The sequence below is a fragment of the Miniopterus schreibersii genome (assembly GCF_964146895.1).
Source record: "Miniopterus schreibersii genome assembly, chromosome: 3".
NCBI classification, from domain to species: Eukaryota; Metazoa; Chordata; class Mammalia; order Chiroptera; family Miniopteridae; genus Miniopterus; species Miniopterus schreibersii.
In genome coordinates, this window is record NC_138103.1 from 10,569,614 (window position 1) to 10,582,423 (window position 12,810).

Consider the following 12,810-nt stretch of genomic DNA (forward strand, 5'->3'; position numbering starts at 1 on the left):
CCTTGCTTCTCTCACTTGTAACTGATGAGTTGAGATGACTCACCCTCAGCATTCTCCTTCCTGACTACTGGAGGCAAAGCACCAGTCCCCTAATCACCCCCTCCACACATCCTAGCATCATTACTCTGCTGTAGTTGCTCACAGCCCTTCTCATAATCTGACATGAATTTTCTGTCTCCTCAACTGTGCCATAAGAGCTTGAGGGCACCGTCTGTCTTGCACATGGCTGCATCCCCAGCACCAACGCTAGAACCTGGCACGAAGCAGATGCTCAATAAATATTTGTGGAACATGCCCTAGCCGGGTTTGCTCAGTGGTTAGAGGGTCAGCCTGTGGACTGAAGGGTCCCGGGTTCGATTCTGGCCAAGGGCACATACCTGGGTTGCAGGCTCAATCCCCAGCCCTGTTCGGCACTCGAGCAGGAGACAACCAATCAGTGTCTCTCTCACATCGATGTTTCTGTCTCTCTCTCTCTCTCTTCCCCTTCCACTCTCTCTGAAAAGCAATGGAAAAAATATCCTTGGGTGAGGCAAAAAAAAAAATATTTGTGGAACAAATGAAACAACTGTGCAAAGCCTGACCCTTGTATCCTGGCATCTCTAATGTTGTTAATAAACAGAGTAGACCTGGGTTTCATTTTTTTATTCATCTCCTCCTAATTATTCCAGAGAGGATTCAAGATGGGAAGGAGGGTTTCAACATCACCCACCCTCCCAGATGGCAAGAGCTTCAGTGCATGTGCAGTAAAGCATGGTCACTATGCCCTGGGAAGGTGTGTACTTTAGGCTGTGAGCTTCAGGGTCCCCAACCTGTGCAATCAAGGTAATGGAGCAATAGGTGTTTTCCTAAGCCCAAGTGAGGCAAGCAGCGGCCACACAGATTATGAAACAGGGTTCAGGATTTCTCCTCTCGTAACTGAGAAACCAAAGGTCAGTCCACTCCTACCACAGGTCACAGATCTTCAACACTCTGGCTGCCTGGAAGGGTTTAACCAGAGTGAATCATGCAGTGACTGAGGCTGGAGCAGGCAGCTGGGGCCACCTCCATTTGCACTGTCTCCTAGCACAGCTTGAGGGAGATGGGCATCAACTTTGGTGAAGGCCTGAGTCTGTCTCAGAACTGGGCCCCACAGGGGCGGGTCCAGACAGGCAGAAAGGGCTGAGAGTAAAGGTGGAGTGCTCTGTCACTCACAGATGAGGCAGGCCTACAGCCTACCTCCCTGAGGCCAACATGAGCTGACAACTGGGTCCTCCAGGCCCATTCTGGCAGTGGGATATGGGCCACAGGTGGCAAACCAGTAGTTTTCCCAAGAAGAACCAGTGCAGAGCTAAGGCCTTGGGAGCCTTCCTGATGTTTCAGCCACCCTCTTCCCTGTCTGAATGTCTGGGGTTCCAATTCCAAGTAAGGGTGGCCAGAGTGTGGCCATCTTGCAGTACCCATCTGGGGAGGCTAAGGGCTGCCCACCTACTTCCCCTGAGAGGCAGAAGTTTCTTCGCCTGGAAAAAAGGAAGGAAGGGAGAGAAAAAGTAATCCTGTTCAGTTATGTTTCAAACAACATCCCCTGCGCTAACCCACTCCACTCCAGCCTGCAAGCCAGGGGAGTTAAGAGCACCCCGACACCCAGCTGAGGAGAGTCGGTGTGCCCCATCACAGCCTAGAGCCTCTTCCTGCATCCAGACAGAGGATAAATAACTACAGAAGCAAAAAAGCATCAACGCACCGTATCATGCACCAGCCCCTACTGGCACCCTAGTTTAACACCCAGTGATGGCAGCAAGCAGGTGCTGTCAGCAGCCCCGTTTTACAAAGGATGAAACAGACTAGGGACTGGCCACAGTCTTGCAGGTGGCAAGTAAGGTGCTGGGATTTGAGCTGCAAAGCTTTGGGGGTGGTCCTGAGGGTGGCTGTGTGTGCAAAGAGACCTGCAGTTATTTGTGAGCGTTTGTGTGAGCAGGAGGGCAAAGGCCAGAGAGGAGGCCGAGCTCAGATAAAAATGCAGGAAAATGAAATACAGCTCCGCAAAACAAATTACAAATAATAAGAATACTGCCAACAGGGGTGCCTGTTTGAGCCATTACTACGTGCCAGGCCCCAGATGCGCAACCTTGACCCTCAGCCTCCGCCCAGCCCTGCCTCCCACTCCAGTCACGGGGAAGAGCCAGATCTCGGGAGAACATCCTTTGCCACATCCACCCTCAGATGCCCCTTTTGGGGACACATGTGATCAACCAGGCACAGGAAGCAGGACATCTGCTCCTCTGTCCCTGTCCTGCAGCTGTCTTTTGGGGTGGCCCTGGGAAGTCCTGGGCAGCATGCTTTGGTGCCCCCATGCTTTGTCACTGTAAGCGGATGAGAACAGTGTGCCCCCTGCCAAGGGTCTCTAAAATGTATGACAGGCCTGTGCCCAGCTGCCTGATAGCAAGCTCACCTTTAGGGACAAACTTCAGCGAGCTGCTGAATATTCAGAAGCGTGACTGCCCCTTCTTAGGGCCATCGTTCAGGAACTCATGGCCCAACCCGTTGCCACACTTGCCACAGGAGACCTGGGAAGAGCGTAGAACAGCCACATGAACTTCCAGCCACAAACGGCCACAGCAATGGCCCCTCCTGCCACCAGTAGATGATGTCCTCCCCATGCCCATTTCCCAAGGTAACTTCTGGCAGGAGAGGTTGACCTCCACCCTGCTTGCACCAGGACCCCAAGCTCTCTCATAGTTTGGGGTGGCAGCCTCCCTGGCTGAGGCAGGAGGCCTGGGATAGATAGACTCTAAGCCCCTAGAGCTGCAGGGAGAGCAGAAGGAAGGGGTGGGCAACAGCCCCCTTCCCACCCCCTACTGCTACCACCCACCTTTAAGGCTTCAGGGCGATTGTGCTCTGGACGCTTGGCCACACTGTCAGCATGGATAGTCTCAGTGAAGGCTGGCCATGGGGACGAGTGTGCATACTTTGAGTGGCTGGAGAAGAGCTCGTAGCCACACTTGGCACACACGTAGACACCTGGAGGCAGGAGAGAAAAAAGCAGCCTCTTTGGGGCAAGCTCAAATCCTCGGACCCAGTAGAACACAGAACTCTCCCCAGTTGCAGAGTGAGATGCACACCCTCCCGACACTCCCACCTGGGTATTGGCTCTGTGGGGGAGACACACCACTGAGCTCACATTTAGTGGTTCTTAGCATGTGCCAGAGACCAAGAGCATCGCTTTTCACACTTATTTCATTACCTCTTCTCAACAGCCCTGTGATACAGACCAACCCATTGTACAAATGAGGAAGCTGAAGCTCAGTGATACAAACCACTCAGCTAGAGGGTGCAGAACCAGGAAGAAACCCAGGGAGTCAGGTGAGGACACAGCACCCTCACCCTTCACAGGGGAGCTATGACATGGCCAGCACCACCACCTAGCCCCCCCTCCCTCCCCGAAGCCTTGAGCAACTGGCCCGCTCTCCCTTTCTGAAGAGAATGGATCCACAGAAAAGGCCTCCAGGCCAGACAGGGGCCAGGGAGAACAGGTTTTAAACTATACTCAAAAGGTTACTTTGGGGGGGGGGGGGGGTGAAACTGACATGCTGAACAGGAAGCAGGTAACCTTTACCCATTGCCTGGCCTGGGGACAGCCTCCCTTCCAGTCCCTGAACTACTCAGCCTTTACCAGTAACTGAAGGAGGAAGCAAAGAGGAACCAGGAGCCGCTGCAGGAGTAGAATTACCAGCTTGGCGGAGCAGCCCGAGGGTCCCACAGCCAGAGGGGCTCAGGAGAGGGCTTATACGTCACAGCGATTTCCATAGATGCTCAGTGTCAGAGCCCAGCCCCCTGGAGAGCTGATAACCCGACAGATCCCACCCCAAGTAAGTCGCTGCTCTAGTCTTGCCTGTGGCATGTTTTTACCAAATTAGTCCATTACCAAAGCACAGCCCAGAGGGGACTCACCGGGGCTTCTCAAAGCCTGGGGCCAGGGCTGGGGGCTGGCCAAGGCCCCAAACCACTCCCGACCCCACTCCTCCCACCCGCCCAGGCTGTCAGACTTCACTACACTGGCCATTGGCACTCCTGGCTACCCACCCCAGGGCCCTGGGCAGGTGGGGCAGGCACTTGGGGCAGCACATGCGGATCCAAACAGGACCTTCTGTGCTCGCCGGCTTACCTCGCGGGTTCCAGGAACAGGGGGGCGGGGGGGCAGGGGTAACGTCAGAGAGAGCGAGCAGCCGCCAGGAGGGGCAGCCCAGTCACAGCAGCTGCCCCTGCACGAGACCCTCTTCCACCGCGTCCCTCTGAAGTCCAGATCCGGATCCCGAGCCCTCCCCACCCCCATGTACCCCGACCCCCCAGACTCCCCCCGGAAACGGCCACGTTCACACTCAAAAGGGTTTCCCTCTCCAGGAGAGTGAACCCCTCGAATGTTCTCTCCTCAGGTACCCCTACTCTCCGAGCCCCCCAGACCCCTCCCTCCTCCGTGATCCCCTTTTATCTATAGGCGCCCCCCCCCCGCGCGGTCCCACTGGCGTCCCCATTCCGGGACTCCAGGGCTCCATCGCCAACCGAGGGCAGCGACACCCCTCTAATGTGCACCCCCGCCCCACCGCTCTACCCGGAGGTCACAGGCTGTACCCGGATCAAAGTGGTTCTGGAAAACCTCGCCCCCGAAGAAGCTGCAGAACGACATGGCGCCGACCCGACCGGTGCACAAGCGTCGCCGGCTTGGAACTGATCTGAGACCGCCGACCGACGACCTGCGCCCAGCCCCGGCGCCCCGAGGCCCCGCCCCCTCCAGGAGACCAATCACGTCCAGGGAAGCCTGGACACCCCCGGCGGGGCCCGCCTCCAGAGGGCCCGCCCCTTCCCCGGTACCAATCAGGACCAGGGTTCCGGGTTCCTCCTCCAGGAGGCCCCGCCCCCCGCCCGGGGACTTGCCTTTTCAAGTCTTCCTAGCCTGCCCTGACCTTCGACACCGCCTAAGGACTGCTGCTGTGCTGCGTCCCCGAGGCCCAGCGCCAGGGGGCGCCGCTGAGCTCAGCTGGGTTCGGGTGGCAGCCGAACCGGGTGTGCTTTGGCGCTAAGCCTCGTGCCACCGGCCGTCCACCGGCCTTTCCACGCCCTCAATTCAGACACCGCGGGAAGAATTGCCTCCAGCCTTTATTAGACAAGGGGGACAGGCGGGGGTCTCGCGCGCTCCTTTCAGGCTCCCTCCATCCCAAGCCTCCTACAAGTCTCCCGAGGTCTCCGGCTTTTCTTTCTCAAGATGCTTCTTCTGGGGACCCTGTGGGAGTGGAAGCGGGAGCGAGAGCGGGGTGTGGCTCAGAATACAGCCCTGGCCAGCCGCCTGAGTCACCCAGTGCCGGCCCTGCCGCCCCCTTCCGCCGTAGTCCCTCCCCTAGCTTATGTTCCAGCAAGAATTAGTGCCCAGGCTCCCTTCTATGGATGAGTGCAGAAGGCATACCACCGCCCCAGTCTGCTCCAGCTTCCCCACTCCGGAGCAGGTGGGATGTGAGGTCTGAGCCCCAGAGAAAGGAGGTGGAGGGGCTCACCATGAAGACCCTCTTCTCTTGGGCCGTCTGGAAGCGGCCGTGTCCAAACTTGGAGGTGGTGTCGATGAACTTGAGTTCAATATTCTCCAGGGCCCGGCGGCTGTGGTGCACCAGAAGGGACTGGGGACCCATCGGAGAAGAAAGCTTCAAGACGGAGGTTCCCAGCCCCTCCAGTAACCCCTAATCCACCCCCCCATCTCCTGCCAGAACCCCTTCCTTTTTGCTCTCCCCATCCACTGCCCCTCCTCAGAGCAGGCTGGAGGACAGGGCAAGCCACCCGCCCACCCCTTTCAAAACCCATGGGGCTCCTGCTCCCCAGCTCCCCAACCCACTGCCTGCTCTGACCTTCCTCAGTGTGATGACCCGCTTCTTGGTTCCAGCGATGCAACCCTTCAGCATGACGAAGTCATTGTTGACTTCCCCATAGTGAGGGAAGCCACCCTGTGGGGAGGTGGGTCAGGGTCCAGACTGAGTTAGGGGGCATCTGGGAACCCTGGAAGAACTCCCATACCCAGCTGTGATTGGAAGAAGCCAGTGCTGGCCCCGTGGCCAGGGGGTGCCACCCTCTATCACTGATCAGAGCAGCATCTGAGCCACACCCTAAATCTTCTCCTACACCATCTCCTTTAACAATATGCATTTTATTAGACAAGGGGGAAACTGAGGCTCAGAAGGATGGAGTCACCTGCTCCAGCACACACTGCAGCTGGGGTTCGAACCCAGACAGCCTGCCTCCAAGGCCACAGTCAGAGCTGCCGCACTCTGCACCCCATGACAGCAGCTGGAGTATAAGCTATCTGCAGAGGAGGCTCAGAGAGTGTGGGACGGGAGGGGTTTGTTACACCAGGCCTGCTTGGTGGGACCTGAGCTCTTGGGGCATCACGCACCCCACACACCTGCCCCACACATGCTCACCAGGTGCCCTCAGCCACAGTGGCTGCCCACCCTCACCAGCGGCGTGATGGACTTGTCAGTCATGTCGTAGCTGGTGGAAGCATTATTCTTAACCACTTTCCCGTCCTCTGTGTGGAATCCCCGGCCAATTCGGTAGATCTGCCAGGAGAACGGGGCACATTGAGGGCAGCAGGTGACCTCTGGGGCCACACCCATCAGCTGTGGGCTTAAACCCAGGCACCCCACCAGTTGGGGTGTGGTCATGATGTTCCCCTCACCAGGACTTAGGACTCACCTTCTTGTTGAGCTCCGTGCGATGGTGGTAGCCCTTTTGCCCAGCCCGGGCGATAGAGCAGCCCACTCGGGCAGGGTGCCAGGCGCCAATGCAGGCCACCTTTCGAAGCCCCTTGTGGGTCTTCCGAGGCAGCTTCTTGGTGTGCCAGCGGCTCGTGACCCCTGCAGGTGGGAGGGGCTGGTGGCTGAGAGGCCAGCCTGGCCCCCATCCCCTCCAGGCAGCCTTCCAGGTAGAGCCTCCCATCTCTACCCAGCCCTACCTTTGATGCCCCGGCCCTTGGTGACAGCGATGACATCAATGACTTCGCTCTGACTGAACACACTGTGCACCGGCACCTGCTTCTCCAGCCGGGCCTGAGCCCAGGCCACCTTCTCCGCCACCGTGCCACCGTTCAGCTGGATCTCCATGATGTGGGCCTTCTTCTGCCGGAAGGGGAGCAGCTTCATCTGCAGGACACGGCATGGCCAGTGAGTTCCTGAGGGTCAAAGCCCCATTTGCAGGCGTGGCATGGCTGGCTGGTGACCCCTAGCAGCTTGCATGCCTGCACTTATTCGGTAGCTGTGATCTGGCTGTGTGCCATGTCCTGTGCTAGGCACTGGGGTACAGCACAGAATGAGGCAGACAGGGTCCCAGTCCTCATGGAGCCACCAACAAGTTGGGGAACAGAAGCCAAGTATCCTGGAGAGGGCTAAAGTTTCTGATGGACTCCTGGGGATGGAGGGAACAGTAATTGCACATAGGGTGGTCACGGAGTGCTTCTCTGAGGAGGTGACACCAGTAACAAGAAGAAGCCATTAAGTGAAGATCTGAGAGCTTTCGGGGCAGAAGGAATTACATGTGCAATGGCCCTGAGACAAGGAAAATCCTGGGGAGCTGGGGGGACAAAAAGGAAACCAGTGTGTCTAGACCATGGGAAGCAAGGAGGAGGGAGAGGAGGACGGGGTCAGACACAGGCCTGGCCGGGCAGGTCTCGTAGGGAGGGACTTGAGTTTTAGTCCAAGGGTGGGATCTGGTGCAATCTGATTCATATTTCTAAATATTTCTGGCTGCTGCTCTGTGAGGCACAGGCTAGAAGCAGGTGGGGATGCACAGGTGGAAGCAGGAACACCACTAGGTGACAGCACAGTGCTCAACAATGAGTACTTATGGAGCACCTACTGTATACAAGGCTCTTGGTGGGTTCTGGGGACACAGCACTGAACAGGCAGTCGTGGCCCCTGCCCCCCATGGAGCTCAAGGGAGACAGATATTCACCAATGATACAGGTAACCAGGAACTGCAAGTGTGAGAGTAACTGGAAGGGGCGGGGGGGGGGGGGGGCGGCCCCACTCAGGGCCTATGAAAAGCTTCCTGAGGACTAGATGCCAAAGAATGTTCCAGAATAAGCCAGAGGGTAACCTGTCAGCTCACATCAAGCCAGACCACATGTACAAATGTGGATTCACACACACACACTTGTGCCAGAACCCACAGGGAGGCAGCTGGCCTTCTATACCAGACATTTGGCAGAAGACCCAAGCCCTTTGGGGCATTTCAGGGCCTTGGTTGACCACCAGAGTGGGCAAGACCCCACAGCCCTCAGGGCGCACTGGCCCCCAGCATCCTATCCCTGGAGCTGCAACCAGCCAATCCTTTGGTCCTGTGCCCAGGGCTCATAGTATTTTTAGGCTGACATTTGCCAGGGCTCCTGGAGGCTGGGGTGGGGGGAGGGTGAACCCAGGGGGTGAAATGGCTGACTGGGTGTGGACTGGGTTAAGGGCTGACCTGGGTGTGGACAATGACCCGAATGACCTTGCAGTACTTCTTCATGGCCGCAAAGTCTTTCTGGAGCTGCTTTTTGCCATCGGTGTCACGCCACCTCTTACAGGCCTTGGTGAAGGCTTTCTTCTTGCTCTTGTGCCTGAGCCATGCACAAAGGGTGCTTAGAGGAGCTAGCGAAGTGGTGCCCTGGGCCCTGCCCACCTGCCACCCACCAAACATGGGTCTTAGAACAGTAAATGTCCCCTTCTTTCCTCCTTTCCTTCCTGGGGAGGCCACTGCCAGGCTCTCCCTGGAGTCCCTGGGCTGGCTCCAGTCACCACCTTTAAGCACAGACTGTCCTTCCCTCTCTGGGCCTCAGTTTCCTCCTCTGTAAACTGGGCATTCTCCCTGCCTCCTAGGGCCTGAGGGTGAGTGGCAGATGTGCAGGAGCTTGGGGAAGGGGCATGCTGGCCACCTACCCACACTGATATGGCTGCTGACCTCACTTCTGAAGCAAACAGCTGGTACTGCACGTTGTTCCAACCCTCACTGGAACTCTGGGTGGTGGACACTACTATCCCTGTTCTACAGATGAAGAAGCCAAGGTTCACAAAAGTCAGAGGCCCTGGATGAGGCGCAAGTTGATACCAATAAAAATAGAGAAAGCAAGACCAGCTGACCCACTTTACCCATATAATCCTCATAGCAGCCCCAAGATGCAGGGACCACTCCCATCTCCATCTGATAGTGTCTGTGGCATGCCTGAAGATGAGGGCTGACACAAGGCTCTAAGAGGTCAGCCAGCTTGCCCATGGTCACACAGCCCTCTCTGACTCTAGGGCCCACAGAGGGCCGGGCTGGGCTGGGCCTGTGTGTCTGTGAGGTTCTTCAGGTGGGAATGGGGGCAGGGGGGGAGCTTCCCTTCTAGGACTTATACTAGGGAAGATTTGAGGCCTGAGAATGCCTTTCTGTTGAGAAGAGTTTGCAGTTGGCTGTTTCCCTTTTCACCCTGGCTGCTAGGAAGCTCGGAGCCAAGTCTGACATTTCATCAAATTAGTCCTTTAATTAACCCTGAGGATTAGAATACCTGCTTCCTCTTTTCCCTCTATCCCAATTTCCCCTCAAGCCTGCTAATACTCATCTTTTACTGAATTGAAGGCATCCTTTCTCACAGACACACACACACACACACACACACACACTTTCCTGCCTTCCACACACTGTTGACACTTCTCCTCCTGCCCACCCCCATCATTCCAGCTCAGGGATGGGGAGTGAAAGGCCCACCCATCCCCAGTGGTCCCACCAGCCCACACAGGGTCCACCCACAGGGCCCTCACCAGTCCTTGTAGAAGCGCCGGCGGCACTCATCACTGAGGTGCTCTGCAAAGATGGTTTTGAAGCTCCGCAGGCCTCGAGGGGTGGCCACGTAGCCCACTACACCCACCACTACAAGAGGTGGTGTCTCCACAATCGTCACAGCCTCCACCTCTTCCCGCTTGGAAATTTCTGGATGAGACCAGAGATAGGTAAGGGAGACAGAGTGGAAGAACCAGCTGCAGTCTCTCCTGCCTGAGGGAGGGTGGAGCGCCACAGCCTCAGGGCTGCTGGGCACAGAGACCCTCTAGACCAGAGCCCTCGCTGACCTTCAGCCTTCAGCCTGCCTGCTCCCTGCCCCTTGTCTCCCTGATCTGCCATGGCATGGAGCAGTGGCTGGTCAGGGCCCCACAGGTGGTCCAGGCTAGCTCTGACACTGAGATCTCAGACAAGGCCTGACCTGCTCCCTGCCTCAGTTTCCCCATCAGACCATCTGGGAGTTGGCTAAGAGAACAACAGCAGGGCAGGATCCCCCAAAAGGTGGGGCTAGGCCTCCTTTAGTGGGGCACAAATTATCATTTTTTAATCTTAATAGTTATAAATGTATGTTGATGAGTTCTAGGAAAAAACCTAAAACTTGTCCAAAACCCATGATTTTATAGGTGTTATTACTGAGGCTAATACAAAGCAAAAGGAGTGTATTTTTAAAAAATATATTACGAGCCCTGGCCAGTGTGGCTCAGATGGCTGAGCATCGTCTCCTGCACCAAAAGGTCACTGGTTCGATTCCTGGTCAGGGCACATGCCTGGGTTTCAGGCTCCATCCCCAGTCGGGGCATGTGCGAGAGGCAACTGATCAATGATTCTCTCCCACATTGATGTTTCTCTCACTCTCCCTCTCTCAAATCAATAATTTTTTAAAAAGGTAAAAGGACTAAAAGAAATCTTGCATTTATAAAATACATTTTTAATATATATTTAATATATATTATATATACATATGTAATGTATACATATATGTGTGTGTGTATATATATATATATTAGGAGGTGAAAAACAGGTGAGTGGTTGTCAAAACGTTGGGGGAGGGGAGGGGGTGGCTGTGGCTCTAAAGGGGCACCAGGAAGACCCATGTCTTCCGAGGTGGTGGTGGGTACACACATGTACACATGACAGAGCTGTATAGAACTAAATACACATGCACACAAGCAAACACAACTGGGGAAACATGCCTGCTGTGACATCCAGCTTTAGCTTTACAAGAGGTTCCCATCGGGGGAAGCTGGGTGAGGGCCACGTGGACTCTCTCTGTGTTTTTCTTACAACCACATGTGAACTACCATGATCTCAAAGCAGTAAACATAATTGGGTGCCTGCCTTTGACTCCTAGCTCCTCCGCTTACTAACGGGGCCACTGGCAAGTTTTATAACCGCTCCATTTCCTCCTCTGTAAACCGGAGGCAATGACAGAATCCACCTCAGGGGAGGTTGGTGGCCCGCGGGCAGACGGTCATCATTCTGACTGCCATCCCCACAGGCAAGGCCTCGCCCTTTCTGGGGCCATTTCCCCTTTTTGAAGTCCAATTCTGATCCCTAGCATCTGGAAGTTTCTCCAGCTCTTCTGGCAGTCAGAGGTTACTCTGTCCAAATCCCCCCGCCCTGCGTGTCCCTCTCGGCCACTCACTGAGCCCCGGCCGGTGCACCTCTCGCAGAGTGTGTGTCATGCCGGCCTTGTAACCCAGGAAAGCTGTGAGGTGCACAGGCTGGCTGGGGTCGTCCCGAGGCCATGTCTTCACCTTGCCCCGGTGCCGGCGGCTCCTCTTGTGGGGCAGGAAGCCCAGGTGTCCATGCCGAGGGGCAGAGAACTTTCGGTGGGACTGAGGACAGGAGAAGATGGAGGTCAGAGCTGGGGTCACCCTGGTGAAAATGGCTGGATGGTCCCTAAGCCCAACCCGGAGAAGGGAGCTGGAAACCCCAGATTGACACTCGGTGGTCCCGAGTGCCTCCATCTGTCTGCAGGAGAGGGGAGGAAGGCTCGCCCAGGGGCAGGGTCTTGAGGGTGGAGCTAGCACAAAGCCCCTCACCCACAGGCTTTCTGCCTCAGTGGGCTCAGCCTGCCTGGGCCCAGGAAAAATAGGCTCTGGCTACAGAGACAGGGGGCTGCTGCCATCCGTCCATCTCCTTGCCTGTTCCAGGCCTGGCAGTCTGAGCTCTGGCCCCTGAAGTCCCCTCCAATCCCCTACTCCTTCACAGGCCCAAGGACTATCCCTGCTGGGGGACACTCCAGAAGCCCACCTGCCCCTCCCCAGGAAGCCGGCTTGTTCCAGCTCCACTCCCCCAGCCCACTGACCATGGCCGCTGATCCCTGCAGGTCAGGAAAGAAAGGGACCTCCCTGCCAGGTGCTGGAGGTCGAGTGGCAGGGCCAGGACACACAGCAGCCAGATCCCAGATTTAGCCTCTGGCAGGAGAGCTTGGTCATCTCCCGTGGCGGGCATGGGCTCTGCTGCCAGCAGCAGACTTGGCCTGGGGCGGAGCGATGGGGGGACATCAAATGGGCAGCCTGGGGTGGGGACTCTTGAAGCCAGGGCTGACCCTCCTTTCCTCAGGGGCCCTGGGAATGGGTCATACCCACTTTGTTTTCTTTCTTGTGAGACTTGCCCCCAGGACAGGAACAACTTGGCCTGGTGGGAAACAAAAAAACCCTAGCTGGGGGGCTTCTCTCATGCAGCTTGCAGAGATGAGGGTCTGAGTCCAGTGTGCTGGCACTGAGGCAGAGGGGATTCCTGTCCTGTCCTGCCCTGAGTGCTATGAACCTGATCTGGGGGGAGATAGGGACGGTTGACTCTGTGCCCAAAGGGCCCTGGATTCAATATTAGGATCCCTTGACTGTAATAGCTATGATCCAAGAACATTTAGATACTTTTATGAACTGAAGTTTCTAATGAAAAGGGGACTGAAGTCTCTTATTTTTTGACACAAAGATTCCATGGTTATAAAGTCCTGTAGCTGTAGAATGAGAGTGTTACTGGCCTAAGATGTCT

At 56.3% G+C, this 12,810-nt stretch overlaps 2 protein-coding genes across 3 annotated transcripts; both read right to left on the reverse strand.

Moving 5' to 3' along the window:
• Positions 1 to 627: 627 nt before the first annotated feature.
• On the reverse strand, positions 628 to 4,767 carry MSRB1 (methionine sulfoxide reductase B1). The gene is made up of 4 exons (XM_081132983.1): positions 4,606 to 4,767; positions 2,849 to 2,997; positions 2,429 to 2,543; positions 628 to 1,496 (listed from the first exon to the last, which is right to left on the reverse strand). The coding sequence occupies exons 1-4, from the start codon at positions 4,658 to 4,660 to the stop codon at positions 1,465 to 1,467; spliced, it is 351 nt and encodes a 116-aa protein (XP_080989109.1). The 5' UTR covers positions 4,661 to 4,767; the 3' UTR covers positions 628 to 1,464.
• A 344-nt stretch (positions 4,768 to 5,111) lies between these two features.
• Positions 5,112 to 12,294, reverse strand: RPL3L (ribosomal protein L3 like). 2 transcript variants are annotated; one of them, XM_081131901.1, is made up of 10 exons: positions 12,119 to 12,294; positions 11,453 to 11,645; positions 9,792 to 9,960; positions 8,476 to 8,611; positions 6,971 to 7,157; positions 6,712 to 6,872; positions 6,474 to 6,575; positions 5,868 to 5,963; positions 5,523 to 5,642; positions 5,112 to 5,254 (listed from the first exon to the last, which is right to left on the reverse strand). In XM_081131901.1, the coding sequence occupies exons 1-10, from the start codon at positions 12,119 to 12,121 to the stop codon at positions 5,198 to 5,200; spliced, it is 1,224 nt and encodes a 407-aa protein (XP_080988027.1). In that variant the 5' UTR covers positions 12,122 to 12,294; the 3' UTR covers positions 5,112 to 5,197. The 2 variants fall into 2 exon arrangements, with proteins under 2 accessions (XP_080988027.1, XP_080988028.1); XM_081131902.1 differs by having other exon boundaries at positions 12,064 to 12,119.
• Positions 12,295 to 12,810: the final 516 nt, after the last annotated feature.